Source organism: Enhydra lutris, unplaced genomic scaffold (assembly GCF_002288905.1).
Source record: "Enhydra lutris kenyoni isolate GAN:26980312 unplaced genomic scaffold, ASM228890v2 scaffoldscaffold39, whole genome shotgun sequence".
Taxonomy (NCBI): domain Eukaryota; kingdom Metazoa; phylum Chordata; class Mammalia; order Carnivora; family Mustelidae; genus Enhydra; species Enhydra lutris.
The window spans coordinates 9,821,940-9,841,377 of record NW_019154123.1 but is presented as its reverse complement, the minus strand read 5'-3'; the positions used below and the strand labels follow the sequence as shown (position 1 = coordinate 9,841,377).

The 19,438-nt window shown below is 39.7% G+C and overlaps 1 protein-coding gene across 1 annotated transcript in view; it reads left to right on the top strand.

Annotated features, from left to right (window-relative positions):
* LOC111155055 (potassium voltage-gated channel subfamily H member 8) overlaps positions 1-19,438 on the top strand; it is a 388,581-nt gene that overhangs the window by 150,123 nt on the left and 219,020 nt on the right. Inside the window, exon 3 of the mRNA XM_022515084.1 lies at positions 12,174-12,305. Coding sequence (XP_022370792.1) covers positions 12,174-12,305 — 132 coding nt within the window. The remainder of the gene's footprint in view (positions 1-12,173; positions 12,306-19,438) is intronic.

Here is a 19,438-nt window from a genome sequence, read left to right as displayed (position 1 = left end):
GAAAAAGACAGGAAGCAGTAGTTTTTTGTAAGGTCTAGGTAGTAGGAATAATCAGAAAGACTTTTCTGGCCTTCATTGTTAAATGAATCTGCTTGCTTCATTTTTGATCTTGGGTCCCTCTGTTCAAGATCAAAATTGCTGGAAAAGAAAGACTGATTGGCCCAGCGTGGGGTATTTGCCCATCCTTCCAGGGAGGGTGTCAGAGCACCACATTCGATGGTTCTACCAGGGCTGCCTGCGGAGAAGTGTTTTGGTTTCTGGTGGAATAAGAAGGTTCAGTGACAAGAGGAAGGGCATGGATGCAATTCTGCCAAAAATGTGACAAAATCTCTTCTGCTAATTGTGGCAACCATGAGAACGTGCCTCTTGTATCTGATTACAGGAGAGTAATTGGCTAACGGCCCAGCTCTTGTGCTCTGAAACCGTTTCACTGTGTTGGTACAGAGGCCAGGCTTTCTATGGGCAGCTTCCAGCCCCATGACTGAGTGAAGCAGAGGTGCTAAACAGTCTGTTCCTGGTGGTACGGAACTGCCCTGTTCATCGTTTTGGCTGGGTGCCTCCATGATGACCTTGGTGAACTTTCATTACAACTGCACTGCAGTCGAAGACACTGTTGCCCAGGTTTTCTTCCTTCCCTCTCTCCTTTGCTTGACCTGAGACCTGCATTATGGTGTTCTCATCATTGGCTTCTAAGAGGACCTACAATGGCACACATAAAGTCATTAATATTCAAAAACAATATTAAGTAGCACATCCATGAATGATTCCCTGAGACTATCATTCCCCCTTTCCCACATTCTTTAATCCCCCTTTTGTTGTCATTGTTCTTACAGCATTTAAAACCTTCTGATAAACTATGTGATTATTTATAGTTTATTGTTTTTCTCTCCAAAGTGGAATGTACAGTCTCTTGGGGCAGAGGATAGAGATCTATCCTATTTTGTTTACTGATATATCCAAACACGTAGAACAGTTCCCAACCATAGAGGGCACTCAATAAATATTTGTTGAATGAATGACTAACTTAATTTCCAATCACTTGCAACGTAATTTCCAAATATTTTCTTCTGGGTCCTCAACGAAGTAATCCTAGAATCCCAGACCCCCTTGTCCATGCTTGATTCTTGTGGGTATTATGATTAATGGCACCAACAATTATTCCCATTGCCCTGGAAAGACCATAGATTCCTCCAATGATAGCCTTGTGCAATTCGAGTTAACTTGATCCTCGAATTCTGATTTAAGGGAAGTTCTTTTTCACTGAACAACAGTAAGTTTGAAGAAATCTTAAATTGCTTTTCTTAAAGTCAAGTATCAAGGATGCAAGTTTGCTTCATTGTCTTCTTCTCAAAAGGAAGTGACTTACAAATAACAATCATAAAGCCAAGCCCATTGAATCAGACATTTTTCTGCTTCCTTAGAGTTGTCCATCATGTTTGGCCTCTTTCCCCCAGAGGACTGTTGAAATAGAGAGCCATAGCTCAGAGTTGACTGGGGTCAGTGCTCTTTGTATTTTCCAGTCTTAGAAGAGATGAATCCAGGGGATGTCACTGTGTGTCCTACCTAGAGCTGCCATGGTACAGAGATGACCATTTCTGAAGGTTCCTAAGAAAGCAAGAAACAAAAACATATTGGGAGGATGTGTCAGACAAATGCTTTGTGAATGAGGTCAGAATATGGTGCTACATATGTTAAAGACTTAGGTTACTGCCCTTAAAAACTTACATGAGTAATCAGGAAGCTTTTATGAGTACATTCTCTTTATCTCAACATGGGGACTGAAAGCAGCACCAGTGGTGGTTTTCACATCCCAGGGTCTTATTGGATACTGAAGCAACTTTAAGAGCCATGTGTATCTTAATGAGGGATGTATTCCAATCTGACACTAAAATAGCTGAATCTTGTTTCAAAGAGAGGTTCTGGGGGCCATGGCTGGCTTGGTAGGTTGTAAATGTGATTGTAAAGATCTCCAGGTTGTAGATTTGAGTCCCATGATGGGTGAAGAGATTACTGGAAAAAAAAAAAAAAATAGGGGGCGCCTGGGTGGCTCAGTTGGTTAAGCGACTGCCTTCAGCTCAGGTCATGATCCTGGAGTCCCAGGATCAAGTCCCACATTGGGCTCCCAGCTCCACAGGGAGTCTGCTTCTCCCTCTGACCTTCTCCCTTCTCACTCTCTCTCTCTCTCTCAAATAAATAAATAAAATCTTAAAAAATAAAATAAAATCTAAAAAGAGAAAGAGAGAGAGAGGTTATACTCTTATTCTTGATTGAGAGAAATTTGTTGATTATCCTAAGACTTTATTTCATTTTTTTCTATTACACTATGGCATTTAATAAAGCATATGTATCATTACATCCTATAGCATGGGGAGAAAAATTAAATGATAATGAAACTCAATTCCTAAAACATTGTTTATACAACAAGATCATTCCCAGAATATTGTAGTAAAGGAAAATTAGAAAATCAAACTCAGACTTGTGTTTAAATTCTGCTCTGTGGCACTTAACAGCTGTGTGACTCTGAAGAAAATACTGCATATCACAATTTCCCCATTTGTAAAATGTGGTTCAGTTTGGTAAAATATTGGTCAGGTTGATCAATGAGAAGTTTAGATGTAAGACATGTAAAGCGTGTGGCATGGTGTCTAGCACATAATGGAAACTTCAGTGACAGCTATCACTGGGTTCTGGCTGTGTACATTATATTGTTGTGTACATTCTATTGTTTACATCATCAGGCCCCCCTTATCTCTATTTCTCATTGGACTGTACCCAATTGTCCTGGCTCCTCCTCTAAACCTATCCCAGCTGGATTTGTGTTTAACCATATGTGGAAAACCCTTTCAATTTTAGATGATAATTTTAGGTGATAATTATCTCTCTTTATTATTAGGTGATAATTATCTCTCTTTACCAGCAGAAGTGGTTTGGTTTTCTTGAAGCAAATAATAGCTCTACTAATCAATAACATAATCAATGATTTGTTGAACAAGGATGGTGCAACTATTGACAAAAGCACATCTTGGGGAAATTTCTTTGTATCTCAAGTTCCCAGCCTCCTCTTTTTCCTGATGATTAGGGATTTCTTAAAAAGGGCTATACATGCTCCTGGAAGAGGAATAAGTTTTTTATTTAAGGAGAAAAGGAACTTGGAACAACATGGAAAAACGAAAACAAAAAACAAAAAACAACTTGGCACTTTCAAATCAGTTAAACATCACTTGATTTGATATCTATTTTTCCTTCTTTCTTTCCTCTTTCTCTCTCTCTCTGTCTTTCGAATATCTATTAAAACTTAAATCATTGGAATATGTAAAAAGTGATCTCCCCAGAAATACGACCTCATCACTCTTACTGCCCTGTCTTGAACTTCTTGTCATTTCTTACCTCAAATCTCTAGAGTTGTTAGAATCCCACTATGTATTCTTTTATGTTTATTCTATAAAAATTGAAAATAAGGATCCTGAGAAGAAAGGACACAAGAAGAAACTATAATTCCACAAGCCATCACTATAAATATTTTGTGTGCATTCTGCCAGTCTTTTTTTCCTACATAGAAACAAATTTAAAACACATTGTTTTTATAAGATCCTCCTTTTTCATTAAATATTGATATGAAAAGTATCTTTAGCCACTGCCCAGCTCAGGGGGTCTCCAGCGCATCTGTTCATCTCTTACCAACTCCACTCTACCCTCTGCTGTTACACAGGTCTTGGGGTTCTAGTGCCCTTTACTTTGGGTCCCTAAGACCCTGGGGCATGTAGAGGAAGGGTGTTTACTCAAGGAAAATGCAATGGGGACAGAGCAAAGACCTGAGACATACAGAGGCTGCACTGTGGATGGATGGCCCTCGGAGGGGTTCCTGAAGAGAAGGTACGGCCTTCACCTGCTATTTCACCAAATAATCTTTGTTTTCATCCCTCAGTGTAGTACAAAGGCTGAGAAGAGCTGGGGAGACTGCTATTAAGGCTTGTCCCCCACACAGTTGTGGGTCCTCCACGGGACTTCCCCCTCCTTTTTAACATGACCCTTCCATTAGGTCACTTCTTCATACTACCTATCCCATTCCTGGGTTTTGTTTTGGTTTGGTTTGGTTTGGTTTGGTTTTTTTGGTCACTTGAAAATAGACCTCCCATATTGATAAAGAATCTGGAATGTTATGTTAATACTTTAAGTAAGCAGTGAAAAACAATTGGGTGTTTTTACTCAATATCCTATATTTTCACAGCTTATTGGAAGCAGCATGGGAGGAAACCTAAAGGCAGGAAGAACACTTTTGAAGAATGGATGAGATGTGAGTAAGGCCGGGAGAAAGCAGTAGTAGCAAATGTGGTAAAGAGGAAGGGTACCTAAGGGCTTGATGATAGACTCAGTTGGTATTCCCATTACTGCTGTCTCCTCCTGCTATAGATACGAGTGTCCCATCATCCATTACCATCAGGAGCAGCCTTTGTGTACTCATCTGCAGTCCCTTTCCCACCCCTGCCTCATTACCTACCTCCTGGACTAATTTCTAAAAACTACCAAACTCGTCACTACATCATGGATAAGTAGCATCGAGACAATGGTTGCTGGGAACCAGACTCATCAGATTTAGTGTGAAGTATGAAGAGCGCCTGAAAGTGTTTAGGTCGCATAGTGTTGATGCTGTTAACACTTAGGGTATTACATTACTGTGTAATAATTTCAAAGACTATATGTCACACATATTTATCATAAAAAAAATCCAATCAAAGTCCTGCTTGATAGAAGAAATGTGAAGATATGCAGTGTCTGTATCCCCCTTTCTGCTACTGAGTTACACTGGGAAATGCAATTTGAATCTCATCAGGACAGCAGAATCACTAAAGAGAAAGGAAGAGCTCACAATTCGATTTACTTTTATATCTGACCTCCTTATATTACGTTATTAAACCTTGAACTCATACTGGAAAACTTATCCTTCGTTTTTGCTTATTGCCAAATTTAACCTTTTGTGGGTGAGTAGGAAGCATCTAAGTCTTTTTACAATACAAATAGCAAGTCAAATTCTCCAACACTCTTGTTTCCCAATGAAGAAGAAGGAAGTACCGAAGTGGAGACATGGGACATTCCACTGGATTTGAGCGCTGTGTAATTATTTATACAATCCCCAAAATACATTTTACCATGTAGGGTATAAATCCTGTTTCCTCCCCACGAATTGTATTTATCCATGGAAGTCAAAGGTGTTATTAACTTAAATCCTGGCAGAGCCTCATCTGTTTTAGCACTCACCAGCCCACATGGTAATTACTGCTGCTGCTATACACAGAAGGACTTAAAATTGACACAGGATTTCTGCCCTTTAACCTGTTTTAAGAATCCTTCACCTCTGGATTTGAGGCTGAAGGATGTGCTGCCTCCCACCTTAGCCTTCTAAGAGATTTATCGCAACCAGACTTGAATTACTGTTGACCGGAAGGTGTTGCGTGATCATTACTATGCCTGTCGGATAGAGAGGAAGAGGCCAGCCTTGGGGAGTAGCTTTGAATGATTATAGTCATGTAAGGATGGAGATATCGTCAGAGAGTCAGGGCAGAGGGCCTGGTAGAGAAATTCAGGAAAGCAGGGAAAGGATGGATAAGTCATCACATTGTGAAGGGTCTTGCCTACCTGCATGGTAAGTTTTGGCATCTATCCTCTTTTTTGGGAAGAAGCAAGTGGCGTATGCTTTGCTTTCTAATTTTAGAGGTAGTCAAAGGTATGTCTGTAAGGCTGTTGTTGTGGATAAATCTGAAGGAGAAGCTGAAGGAAGAAAGGAAGAAGGGAAGGAGGGAGGAAAGAAAGAAGCCAGTACCTCCCTTCAACTGTTTTGCTCATACTGGCATACCTCCTTTTATGGTGCTTCACAGATAATTGTGATTTTTACAAATCAAAGGTTTGTAGCAACCCTATATAGAGCAACTCTATTGTGCCATTTTCCTAACATTTGCTCACTTTGTGCCTGTGTGTCACATTTTGGCCATTCTCCCAATATTTCAGACCTTTTCACTATTATTATATTTGTTTTGGTGACCACAATGGGTGATCTTTCATATTACTATTTTAATTGTTTTGGAATACCACCAACGTTGCCTGTATAAGGTGGCAAACTTAAATCAATAAATGTGTGTGTTCCAACTCCTCCACTACTTGGCCGTTCCCTGTCTCTTGCTCATTCCTTGGGCCCCTCTACTTCCTGAGACACAATGATATTGTAATTAGGTCAATTAATAACCCTACAGTGGTCTCTAAGTATTCACATGAAAGGAAGAGTTGCATGTCTCTCACTTTAAATCAAAAAGCTAGAAATCATTAAGTTTAGTGAGGAAGGATGTTGAAAGTCAAAATAGGCCAAAAACTAACCCTCTTGTGCCAAACAGCTAAGTTGTGAATGCAAGGAAGTTCTGGAAGAAAATGAAAAGTGCTACTGCTGTGAACATGTGAGTGCTAAGAAAGTAAAACAGCCTCATTGCTGATAGGGGGAAAGTCTGAGTGGTCTGGATAGAAGTTCAAACCAACCAAACATTCCCTTAAGCCAATGCCTAATCCAGGGGAAGGTCCTAACTTTCTTCGATTCTGTGAAGGCTGGGAGAAGTGGGGAAGCTGCAAAGGAAAACTTTGCAGCCAGCAGAGGTGGGTTCATGAAGTTTAAGGGAAGCAGCCGTCTCCATAACATCAAAGTGCAAGGGGAAGCAGCCAGTGCTGATGTAGAAGCTGCAGCAGGAGATCCAGAAGATCCAGCTAAGATACTAGTGAAGGGGGCTGTGCTAAGTAACAGATTTTCATGTAGATAACACAGCCTCCTACTGGAAGAAGATGGCATCTAGGATTTTCATAGCTGGAGAGGAGAAGTTAATGTCTGGCTTCAGAGCTTCAAAGGACAGGCTGACCTTTTTTAGGGGTTAGTGCAGCTGGTGACTTTAAGTTGAAGCTAATACTCATTGACCATTCCAAGAAAAATCCCAGGGCCCTTAAGAATCATGCTAGATCTACTCCACCTGCTCTATACCATGCAACGACAAAGTCTGGATGATAGCACTTTTGTTTATAATATGGTTTACTGAATATTTTAATTTTAAACCCACTGTTGAGACTTACAGAAAAAAGATTCCTTTCAAAGTATTACTGCTCATTAATAATGCAGCTGGTCATCCAAGATGTACAATAAGATTAGTTTTCATGCCTGCTAACATTACATCCGTTCTGCAGCCCATGGATCAAAGAGTAATTTTTTTTTTAAAGATTTATTTATTTAGGGGCGCCTGGGTGGCTCAGTGGGTTAAAGCCTCTGCCTTCAGCTCAGGTCATGATTTCAGGGTCCTGGGAGTGAGCCCCACATCGGCCTCTCTGCTCAGTGGGGAGCCTGCTTCCCTTCCTCTCTCTACCTGCCTCTCTGCCTACTTGTGATCTCTCTCTGTCAAATAAATAAATAAAATCCTTTAAAAAATATTTATTTATTTATTTGACAGAGATCACAAGTAGGCAGAGAGGCAGGCGGGTGGGGGGGGCGGGCGGGGAGGAAGCAGACTCCCTGCTGAGCAGAGAGCCCAATGCAGGGCTTGGTCCCAGGACCCAGGGATCATGACCTGAGCTGAAGGCAGAGGCTTTAACCCACTGAGCCACCCAGGTTCCCCTCAAAGAGTAATTTTGACTTTCAGGTCTTCTTATTTAAGAAACACAATTTGGGGGTGCCTGGCTGCCTCGGTTGGTTAAGTCTTCAACTCTTGATTTCTGCTCAGGTTGTGATTGCAGGATCCTAAGATAGAGTCCTGTGTCAGGCTCTGCATTTGGCTAAAATAAGTAAATCTTTGGGAAAAAAAAAAAAAAGAAAAGAAACACATTTTGTAAGGTTGTAGCTGCCATAGATAGTGAGTGATTCCTCTGATGCATCTGGGAAAAGTACTTTGAAAACCTGGAAAGAATTCACCATTCTAAATGCTATTAAGAGGGAAGGTCAAAATATCAACGTTAACAGGAGTTTGGAAGAAGTTGATTCCAACCCTCATGGACGACTGGGAAGGTTTCAAGACTTCAATGGAGAAAGTCACTGTGGATATGGTGGAAATAGCAAGAGAACTAGACTTGGAAATGGAGCCTGAAGATAGGACTGAACTGTTGCAATCTCATGATAAAACTTTAATGGATAAAGAGTTGATTCTTGAGGATGAGCAAAGAAAGTGGTTCTTGAGATGGAAACTTCTCCTGGTGAAGATGCTTTGAAGATTGTTGAAATAACAACAAAGGATTTAGAGTATTACATAAACTTAGTTGATAAAACAGCAGGAGGGTTTGAGAGGATTGACACCAATTTTGAAAGACTCTACTATGGGTAAAATGCTATCAAACAGCACTGCATGCTATAGAGAAATCACTCAAGAAAGGAAGAGTCAATTAATGTGGCGAATCTCATTGTTGTCTTATATTAAGAAATTGCCACTGCCACCCCAGCTTTCAGCGACCAACCTCCTTTGATCACTCAGCAGCCATCAACATCAAGGCAAGACCTTCCACTAGCAAAAAAGATGACAACTCATTGAGACCTCAGATGATGGTTAGCACTTTTCTTAGGGAAATAAATATTTTTAATTAAGGCATGTACATTGTCTTTTTAGACACAATGCTACTGCATACTTAACAGACTACTGTATAGTGTAAACATAACTTTTATATGCACTGGAAACCAAAAATTGTCATTTAACCCAGGGCACTTGGGTGGCTCAGTTGGTTGGGCGGCCAACTCTTGGTTTCTGCTCAGGTTTCCATCTCAGCGTCCTGGGAACAAGCCCTGCCTCAGGCTCTGAGCTCTGTTGGGGAGTCTGTTTCAGGAGCTCGTGCTCTCTCTCTCTCTCTCTCTCCTCCTCCCCTTACTGTTTCTCTTTCTCTCTAAAATAAATAGATAAATAAATAAATCTTTAAAAAAAAATTCTTTAGCTCACTTTATTGTGATATTTACTTCATTGGGGTGGTCTGGAACCAAACCCACAGTATCTCCGAGGTGTGCCTCTATACAGTTTTTTGTCATATGTGCAATAGAAAGGCAGACATCAGCCTCATGCATGCCAAATCATTACAAAATTTGAAATTATAGGGACCCATGTTAATGAACTTTTACTGAATTTACAAAATGTCCAAGGTTACACCTCATTGTAACTTAAAAGACAAATCTCAAAGTGATCTTTCAACTTCCCCAGAACATGATGTGAAAGGAATGCTGTGTGATTTGAGATACTGTCTGGTGGGCAGCACTCTCCTGGCTCTCTCTCACCTGACACACTTTTGCCTCTCTCTAAAATACTTTGGTGCCCCTGTTCAAAGGCTCTGTGGAGACAATAATGATGCTTGACTGAGTGCTCAGATAAAATGGATTTTCAAGAAAATTAATAGCCTCTGTTCTGATTTGGGTGATGTTTTTGCAAGATAATTGACAGAGAGATGCTTTAAAATGTGATCCAAAATATCAGATTCATACTGTTTTCCACGTCCCCACTCTTACTATGTCTAGGGTCTGATTGATAGCTTGCCCTAATGGGTCTTTTTATTCCTGCTGTAGCACAGCATTAGTGAAAACAGCTCCCACCTCAAAACAGTGGCTATAGAAAAAATTAGAATTAAGGGCCATTCTGGAATGATGGGGATAGTAGTGTTTGGCCAGGGATATGGCTCATTTATAAGGTTTCCCCATTAGTCATAGACAATAGAGTTAATTTATTGCCTCATGGTTTTTGAGTTGCTCTTTCTACCAGTGGACTGATGGATATGAGAGTATTGCAATTGAGGGAACCAAGTTAATTGGAGAAGAGAAGTTAATCTGAGTCCTCCATGGTCCTGGGCTAGTTAATGTGGGAGCTATGGTTAGATCTCAGGTCTCCCGGAGCCTGGTGATGGGAGACTGAAATGGCATTGCTGTGGCACGGATATTTAAGAATATGAATGAAAGGAAGCCATAGATTTCAGTCAAGAGAACATGGAAGAATTCATGGTGCTGAAGCTGTTAGGAGGATGTCCAGATCGGGTACGTACTCCATCCGCACTACATATATTTATTATCTGTGTATTCAAACACACTTTTTAAAAAGTACAACAGCAACTAAAATAAAATGTGATTTTTATGTCAGACAACCCCTATATCAACTCCTTCATCGTGTGCTCATCAAGAAAAAACTCTTGATAGATTCCAAGGTTGGATGGGTACATCTGTTGTTTGGGAAATTGTGAGATCTAATACAGTATATACGAAACAACTTAAAGTATCAAGAAGTATCAAGGGCATTTCCTTTTTTTTTTTAAGATTTTTATTTATTTATTTGACAGAGAGAGAGAGAGACAGCGAGAACAGGAACATAAACAGGGGGAGCAGGAGAGGGAGAAGCAGGCTTCCCACCTAGCAGGGAGCCTGATGCGGGGCTCAATCCCAGGACCCTGGGATCACTACCTGAGCCGAAGGCAGCCGCTTAATGACTGAGCCACCCAGGTGCCCATCAAGGGTATTTTTGGCTGTTACTTTTGTCTTGTACCCAAATTTAATAAGGTGGAAATTCACACTATTAAGGGTTTTTCCCTCCATCAGAAGAAAAATGAAGGAAAAACATATGTAAATAGATTAATAGTTTTGAGGGGCGCCTGGGTGGCTCAGTGGTGGCTAAGTGCCTTCAGCTCAGGTCATGATCTCAGGGTCCTGGGACCGAGCCCTGTATCGGGCTCTCTGCTCAGCAGGGAGTCTGCTTCTGTCTCTCTCTGCCTGCCTCTCTGCCTGCTTGTGATCTCTGTCTGTCAAATTAAAAACAAAAAAAATTAAAAGATTAATAGTTTTGTTTTTAAGCAATAACTTTTTTCCATTTTCTTTTTTTTTTTCTTTTTTGCCCAGGAATGCTTTTTAGTTGGAAATCTAGTATAAGGATTTTTATATATTCTTAAAATGCATATTTTAAGATATATAAATACATTTCAAAATATGAGCCTTAGGTTTGAATCTGAAGCTACTAATGGTATTTTCAGGGATCTTTTGCTCAAAACATAGAATTGAACTTGATTATCCCTTTCGAAAATATGTTATTGAGGGACTCCTGGGTGGTATCTGCCTTCAGCCCAGGTCATGATCCCGAGGTCCTGGGATGGAGTCCCGCATCCGGCTCCTTGCTTAGGGAGGAGCCTGCTTTCTCCCTCTGCCTGCCACTCCCCCTGCTTGTGCTTTCTTTGTCTCTCTGACAAGCAAATAAATGAAATCTTTAAAAAATATGTTCTTGAAGTAAAACATATATATGGAAACAGAGACTTGCATAAGTGTAGAGTTTGGTGGATTTTCAAAACTTGAACACGCCTGTGTAATTAACATAAAGGTCATAAAGCAAAACTTGACCAGGATCCCAGAACTCCCCAACCTGTGTCCCCTTTGAATCACAATCTCCCAAACCGTCAACGGGACTTTTAACACTGTGGGTGAGTTTTGTTTATTTCGTACTTAATGTAAATGCATTCTCCTCATTTGTGACTGGCTACTTTTGCTCAATATTATGTCAGTGACATTCATCCCTCTGATGCCAATTATTGTATAATGCTCATTCACAGTGCTGCCTCATGTTTATTGTGGGAATTTATCTTAATACTGCTGGACAGTTTTTAAGGTATATATGTACTAATTTGCAACCAGCCACTAATGTATGAGAGTTCAAGTGACTATGCATTTTCCCCAAAACTTGGTATTTTCCATCTTTTTTTTTACTTTAGCCATTCTGGTGGGCAATCATTGATTTTTAAATTGACTAAATAAACCTCCAGCAAATTTGTGTGAAACAAAGGTCTTTATTTAGCAACTCGTGCATGCTGGGGGTGGGTAGGGGCAATGTTTCATAAAGTGGAATGCTTCAACATCAACAAGTTCAAAAAAGAAATACAGTTTAAATTACATAAGCAGAAATATCTCAGCACAGACAAGTGTTTTTGTTTAAAATACAGCCTTATTTTCAAAGAAAGCATTTCATTTGGGAATGGAGAGATATGCATATGGGCCAGACATTTATGGAATCTGAAAACTGACATTTTTAAGATTTTGGAGGGGAGGTGTGGGATAGAAGGAAACAGTAAGGACTTTATTAACTGCGCCACTAATGATTGAGATTTTCATAGAAAAACCATGAGGCAGTGGTTGATTTGTGTTTTTATTACCATTTCAGGGTCTCCATTTTGGTGCCTATTGGATATTGTTCCTATAAAGAATGAGAAAGGAGATGTGGTACTTTTTCTGGCTTCATTCAAAGATATAACAGATACAAAAGTGAAGATTACTCCAGAAGATAAAAAAGAAGGTTGGTACTGTTTTCAGAAAACATTGACAGATGGAGTAACATTTTTAAATTGTGTACTCAGAAACTCTGGGAGGAAAAAAAAAAACTGTCTTTTTAATAACAGCAACTGATAAATATTCATAACCATTAGCAGTCAGTATTTGGTGCCTATTCCAAAATCACAGAGACATTACATGAATTTACATTCTCGTCTTGGTAATAAAGACTCATTTGACAGGAACCAGAAGTTCATATTCCTATGCAAATAGGATGAGGAAGGAAAATAGTTTACTAGAATATGAAGAGTCACACCACCTTGTTTTATTAGGGAAGAAAATGAGTCGATAGCAACAAGTGAACTCAAAATGATGTGATTGAAAGTGTATCTCTCGGTTTTATCTAAAGTGCAGTAGCTCAAAAATTAGAAGTGAATTTCATGTGCAATATTAAGAATCAGGTTTAGTGGTTACTAGAGTGGACTGTCACAAACAAATGTGTATCTGTATCTTACTGTAAACAACAGTATGATAATTTGTTTTAAGGCACAGAGAGGCTTTCCGATGATCTTTAAAGCATTCTAAGACTCTATGTTGCTTTCCTTTTACTTTCTATTTATACTTATGAAGAAATTCCTTGCGATTCATGCAAAGTGACAAAAATTGACACCGAAAACATGTTGATATTGTTTCATTTATTTAAACAGGAGTAGAATTAGATACTTTGGTGACCAGAGAAAAAACAATCATCATTGCAGGGATGTCCTATGTAGTAAATTCTTTATGAGAACAGGCTATTTGACATTTCAACGATCATGTCTTTGTAAGAATGAACTCTTTTACTCCAGCTCTTTTAAAACATGCATGGGAGTGTTTTAAATATATAATGTCTCTTGAAATGACAACATGAAGGGAGAACTATTCCGGTGTGGTGCCCCTACCCCCACTTCCATCATTTAAAATAATTGCAAATACACAACTGTTTTCCTGTGTGTTTGCATGACTAAATAGTGAGGCATATTTTTACATACATAAGGAAAGAACAGTCTTACAGTTAAAGTTACTTGGATATTAGAGTACGTTAATACCTGACCAGTGAGAGGAAAGGAAACGTGGGAGTCATTGTGCGCAGTTTTTGTCTTTAGTGGTTTTTGTTTGTTTGTTTTTGGTGTTACAGGAATTCAGAAGGTAAGTATGAACTGTATTTGCTCATAGCACTTGTGACGCCACATGTGTGAGTTTTCTCCATACCAAGAACCAGTTCTACAACTTTCTGGACACCAGCTGGGGGTCCTATCATCTCATTCAGCTCTGACACTGCTCAGAGTTAGTGTCAGACGCCACAGGTATATGAGCTCATTCCCACAAGACTGCCCTTACCCCAGACGCCAGTCACAAATACCGGGTGCCCAGGGTTCCCGAAATTTCTGTCCGACTTGGCTATAAAGTTGCGGGCTCCTCCACATCCCCCTTTTCAAATTTGATTATTTGCTGGAACAGCTCACAGCGCCCAGAGAAACACTTTACTTACATCGTTACAAAGGATACACTCAGCAACAGCATAATGGAAAGGACAGGTAGGGCAAGGCATGGGGGGGAGGGATATGGAGCTGCCATGCTCTCTCCGTGTGTGCCAGGCTCCCAGGACCTCAGTATGTTTACCAACTCAGAAGGTCTCCAAAGCCTGCTGTTCAGGCATTTTTATGGAGGTTTCACTATGTAAACATGATTGACCACATCATTGACCATTGGTGATTAACTCAGTCTCCAGCTCCTCTCCTCTCCCAGAAGGTTAGGGGTGGGGTGAAAGTTCCAACTGTCTGATTTTGCCTAGGTCTTTCACCACTGAAGCTATTTAGGGACCTCCCCAGCCACCAGTCATTCTTTAGTGTATAAAAGACACTCACCATCTCAGAGATTCCAAGAGTTATAGGATTGTTTGCCAGGAATAGGAGATAAAGATCATATATATATATATATATATATATTTATTTATTTATTATGCCACAGTAAGGATTATTTGCATGAAATCATTATTCCTGTATTAAATGTATATGTGTATATTAGGTACACTCCCATGTATGTGTGGATGGATAGAAATATAAAACTAAAAAGAAATATGTGAGTACTTTTTTTTCTTCAAAGAGAGCAATTTAATGGACTTGCTTTGAAAATGAGAATTATGCTTAATGGTTTTTTAAAATTTAACTCATCAACCTTTGTCTTAGATCTGTCATGTTTGCAGAAAGGGAGAAATCCCTGTCTTGGAAGACTGAAAATTGATAAAAGGAGCAAAGTACACTTACTCATTTGGGGTTTGAAAGAGCTCAACTAAAACACTCCTTTTCTCCACCTCAGTGCTGGTCCAATTCACAAGGAAATAAGAATAAAGCAGATAGGAGACCAGCATATCACCTTTCTTTCTGATGAAACTGATAACAGAGTGTCTGACATATATCTACAGCAAGTGAGCTTCCCTTTTGTGAGCTCCAAATTTAGGCAAAGCTACCCCTCAGTCACAAACAGATCTATAATGAGGCAAGGCAGAGCTCACCAAGTTAGCATTTCAAGCTCAAGGACCAGAGCAGATCAGGTGTTGCCCAAAGGCAGTTGAACCTTAAAGAGAAAGGGGCTGCCCTGGACATACCAACATGTCCTTCCAAACTCAACCAGTTAAGTTCCTCCTCTTTTCCTGGGATGAAGTGAGTAAAGAAGCAAAGAGAGGCCAAGTGTGATACACTAACAGAACTGCTTGCACATGAAAGACTATACCCACAAATCGGGGGTGGAGGGCATGCATTTGAATACTCTGGAACCAATAACAATTTTACTGATTCAGAGTTCTGTCTTAAAAATGAGTTTCACATTTATATTTAAATAAATGATGTTCAGTTATGCTCAGTAATACTCCGATTTATTTAGGGAACATGTATAATCATGTTCCATCTCTTACAAAGTTTAAAGCAAAAAATATCAACAAAACACTTTTACCATTAATTATATAATGCAAAATATGGTTTAGGAATTTTGAAATACTTGATAGCAGCCCCTAAAATTTTTTATAGCTTTATAACTTTTTCCTCAAATGATTATTACTTTATATGAGATTGTGTATTATTTCTACTATGTAATGAACACTTAAGAACATTTTTCATTACTACCTTATTATAAATGTCCCACAAAAATATATAGTATTTTTATAGAAGCAAACTATGGAAAGCCAACATGATTATAAATGTTCTTAAAAAAATAAATATTTCTTTCTTTCTTTCTTTCTTTCTTTCTTTTTCTTACCTGCACTTAATAGAGGAAAAATACGTTAAAATTCACCCGTTGATGGCATGTCTTGCAGGAAAGGCACATCTTAGCATATGGTATTTTTAGAACTTCAGGATAAGTATTTGAAAATCATTGAAATGTCACTGTGTAACTGGAACAATATTTGTCTCATAGCACTAGAGAACTCTAAGTGAGCATGTAGCCTGACTCGACCCGATATTGCATCTCAGACAGATATATCACTGAAGTTCACTGGGTTGTGGAAGTAAGATTTGTGTTAATTAAATTAATTTCCTATCAAGGCTCAGGTGATGGTCCTTAAGGTATAAATTGTGCACTTCTATTTTTAAAAAAATACTTTAATCATTAATGTCTATATTGTTTGGGGTTTTACTTGAAATGAGGAAAAACATTTTACAGAAAAGGCTAGCAAGGTGTGGGATACAAGGAACAGCATTGATGGGAGATTAACATAAAATGCAAAGCACTGTTTGTGCACTCTGTAGCTCTCAGCTAGGGGATCTGGGGTGTGTGGGGGTGGGGAGAGGTAGAGGAGAGGGAAAGCGAGGGACAGAGGGAGGCTATGGGGGACTGCAGTGGAAATCTGGTGGTTTTTACCGCCCAATACCCTCCTTTGTTTTGGATACATATTTTACTTCTATTTTAAAAATGTGTGTAAACCACTAACTTCTACATCTATGTCTAAGCATTACTGAGTGCCTAAGGTGGAACCTTGTTCACCTCTTTCACTATCATTAAGAATTATTTTAATGCCACTTAAAAGTAGGTTATTAGTGGATTAAGTAATTCAACAACTACTTACTGAGCACCCATTCTGCCTCCAGATTTGTACTGTTGTTTGGGGGTGTCAGAATGGAGACCGTGTGCTTTGGATCATCCATACTTTAGCTCAAATCCTGGTTCCACCATGTGCTCGGTAGTAAATCTTAGACTTGCTGCTTATCCTCTCAGAGACTGAGTTTTCTCATCTGTAACATGGGGTAATTGTACATACCTGCATTTGTTTCAGCTTGTCAAATGACAAAAATGATACAATTGAGTAACGGGCTTGATGCCCTTTATTCAAGGAAGACACTCCATGGATTGGGAGTCCTCACAAGCAGTGGGTCACTGTCTCTGAGGGATATTGGGCAAGAATGAGTTTTCTAGGAAGAAGGGGGACCATGGAAACAAGGTCATGATCAGCAAGGAGGTAGGGGATTTCCTTAAGAGGCTTTCAAGGTCCTTTGTTTTAGGGTAAGGTAAGCTAACTAAAGCTGATTGGGAGAATTGTGCTTGGAGTATGTTTGGATTCCATGACAGGAATTCCCCTTAAGTGCAGGCTGGCATCGGTGTCAATGTCAGGCCACTGGGTCCCCTTTTGTGAGTCCCAGTATATGAATCAATTTTATCAGGTTTATAAGAAGTAATATATGCAAATCACATAAGACAGGATATAGAATATGCTCAGTAAAAGATAGTGGTCATGGTTATATTCTGTTTTATTTTAATAGCTAGCCATTATTCAGTCTCCATTTCATGCTAACGAAACTTCATTTATTTCTCATTACAACCGTATGAATTAGGTATTATTCCCATTTACCAGTGAATTTAAGTAACTTGATAAAATTGACAGTGTAAAAAATATCTTAATAGAACTAAAACTTACATTCATATAATCAAACTCCAGAGTGTACATTCTTTTATTGGGATTTTTTTTCTCTCCTCAGGAGCTTATGATCTTATGAAGGACACAGATCCAGTATTTGTAATTTAGTATATTCAGTGACAGTAGAGTGGTGGAAATGGTAAATTCTTTCTAGAAAAGGGAAAAGGTTAGGGTGGAGCCAGCAAGAATTGGAGCAGGGTCAAAAAATTTAATGGGGAAAATACTACTGAAGCAAGTCTTGAAAGATGAATGGAGTTTGATAGACTGAACGGAGGGACATTAATTTCAGGAGTTGCACTAGCAAATAGTTAACCTTCTTTTGGAAGCAGATTATGAAAGTCAGGGAGTTGAAGTTTATCTCTACATAGGTAGGCAGACCTTAAGTCCTAAATGTTTTATTACGCCTTTCTCTGTTTTTCAACTTTTCATTTAAATTCCAGTTAGTTTACATTTTATTACGTCTTTCTAAGGAGTTTATATGGTGTGGAGCTAGAACTCACCGTTAGAAAAAGTAGGCGTTGAAAGAGATGAAGACAAAGGAAGACTGATTCTAAGTTTCTGGCTTGGGGACAGTTATGGGCTGAATTGTGTGCTCCCCAAATCATACGTAAGCCTTAAACTCACCACCTCAGCACGTGACTGCATTTGGAGACAGGGCCTTTAAAGAGGTAATGAAGGTGAAATGAAGCTGTGATGGTGGCCCCTAATTCCATCCGGCCCGTGTCCTCACAAGAAGAGGGATTCAGCACAGGGAGACAGGAGGGGCGTGCATGCACAGACGAAAGGCTGTGTGACTAGGAAGCAAGGGGGCAGCACCTTCTCCTTTTACTCTGAACAGATGTGATTTTATGAAAGCGGCTCTACATTCAAATGACCCACTTTCTGACACCCATTCACATTAACCTTCTTGAAGTCTCTGGGTAAGCCAAGCTGATTTGTTCACTCTCAACTAATACAATGCATCCTCTTTTTTTCTCCACACCCAGTTCTCTGATCTTCCCTCACTTGAATCATCTTTGTCACTCCTAGTCACTAGGAGAATCCTACCTTTTTTCTTTGTCATCAGTTTACCTGAGCTCACAGTGGGGGTCCTCCCCGTTTGCTGCTGACTTCATTCATCCGGCTTGTCTTTCTCAAACTGTGAAGGGCCTTAAACTTGGCATCCTGCTTCGTAGTCTTTGAATTTCCCGAGTGCCTTGCACATAATAGTCACAGAGGACACCCTTGCTAATTAATTTTATTAAAGGACCTTCACTTATGGGACAGTTCAGCTTCTTTTAGAAGTCCCTTTTCTCTGTACTCAGTTGCATGCGTCTCCGTCTTCCAAACTCCATTTCACAACAGTTCATTCATTATACTAATCTAGTTTTCCATTCAAACTGGTTGAGTATATATGTGTCTTATTGCTTCCGGCACAGGGCCCAAGGCAGTGAGTTTCATTTCTCATAGGATGTCCCAGATCTGGTTTGAAATGATGGTTGACACTGAGCTATGCATTATGGAGGCACAACATCATCAGTAATCCTAGACCTGGAGACCGTTATAATTTCTAAAATGTGGGCACTTCAGATTTGTCTTGAGAATTTAGGGGTTGATGTGTGAAGTTCCTCGTATTCTCCCTGTGGTAATACAAACTGGTATTCAAATGCAGTGGCTTTCTTGGTAGCCTCACAGGTTGGCAGTATTCAGTACACTGACCGAAGTTTTACGTTTCTCCTGCCTTTTCCTCTTCCTAAGAGGCTTCAGAAGAAATAATAATAATGACTAGCTGCACCGCACAATTAGATATCAATTACAGTTAGCTGCAAGAACCTGAAACCCTAACAACAGCAGCTTAATCAGTAAGGGCTTTCTTTTCTCATATTGCGAGTGGTCTGAGTTGAGTCGTCTGTGTTTGGAATGGTGACAGTAATACTGTTAGGCACTCACAGGCTCTTTTTTTGCCTTTCTGCTCTGCTGTCTTCACGCGCTGCTCGTCATTCTCATTCTTTTCATTTTTAAGTTTTATTTATTTAAGTGACCTCTATACCCAGCATGAGACTTGAACATCATGACCCCGAGATCAAGAGTTGCATGCCCTTCCGACTGAGCCAGCCTGCACCTCATTCTCATTCTTGTCACCTCGTGGCTTAAGATGCCTGTTGCACCTTTAGAACTCATTTCTGGTGAGACAGAAAGGATACTGAAAGACAGAGAACAAAGGCTTCTTC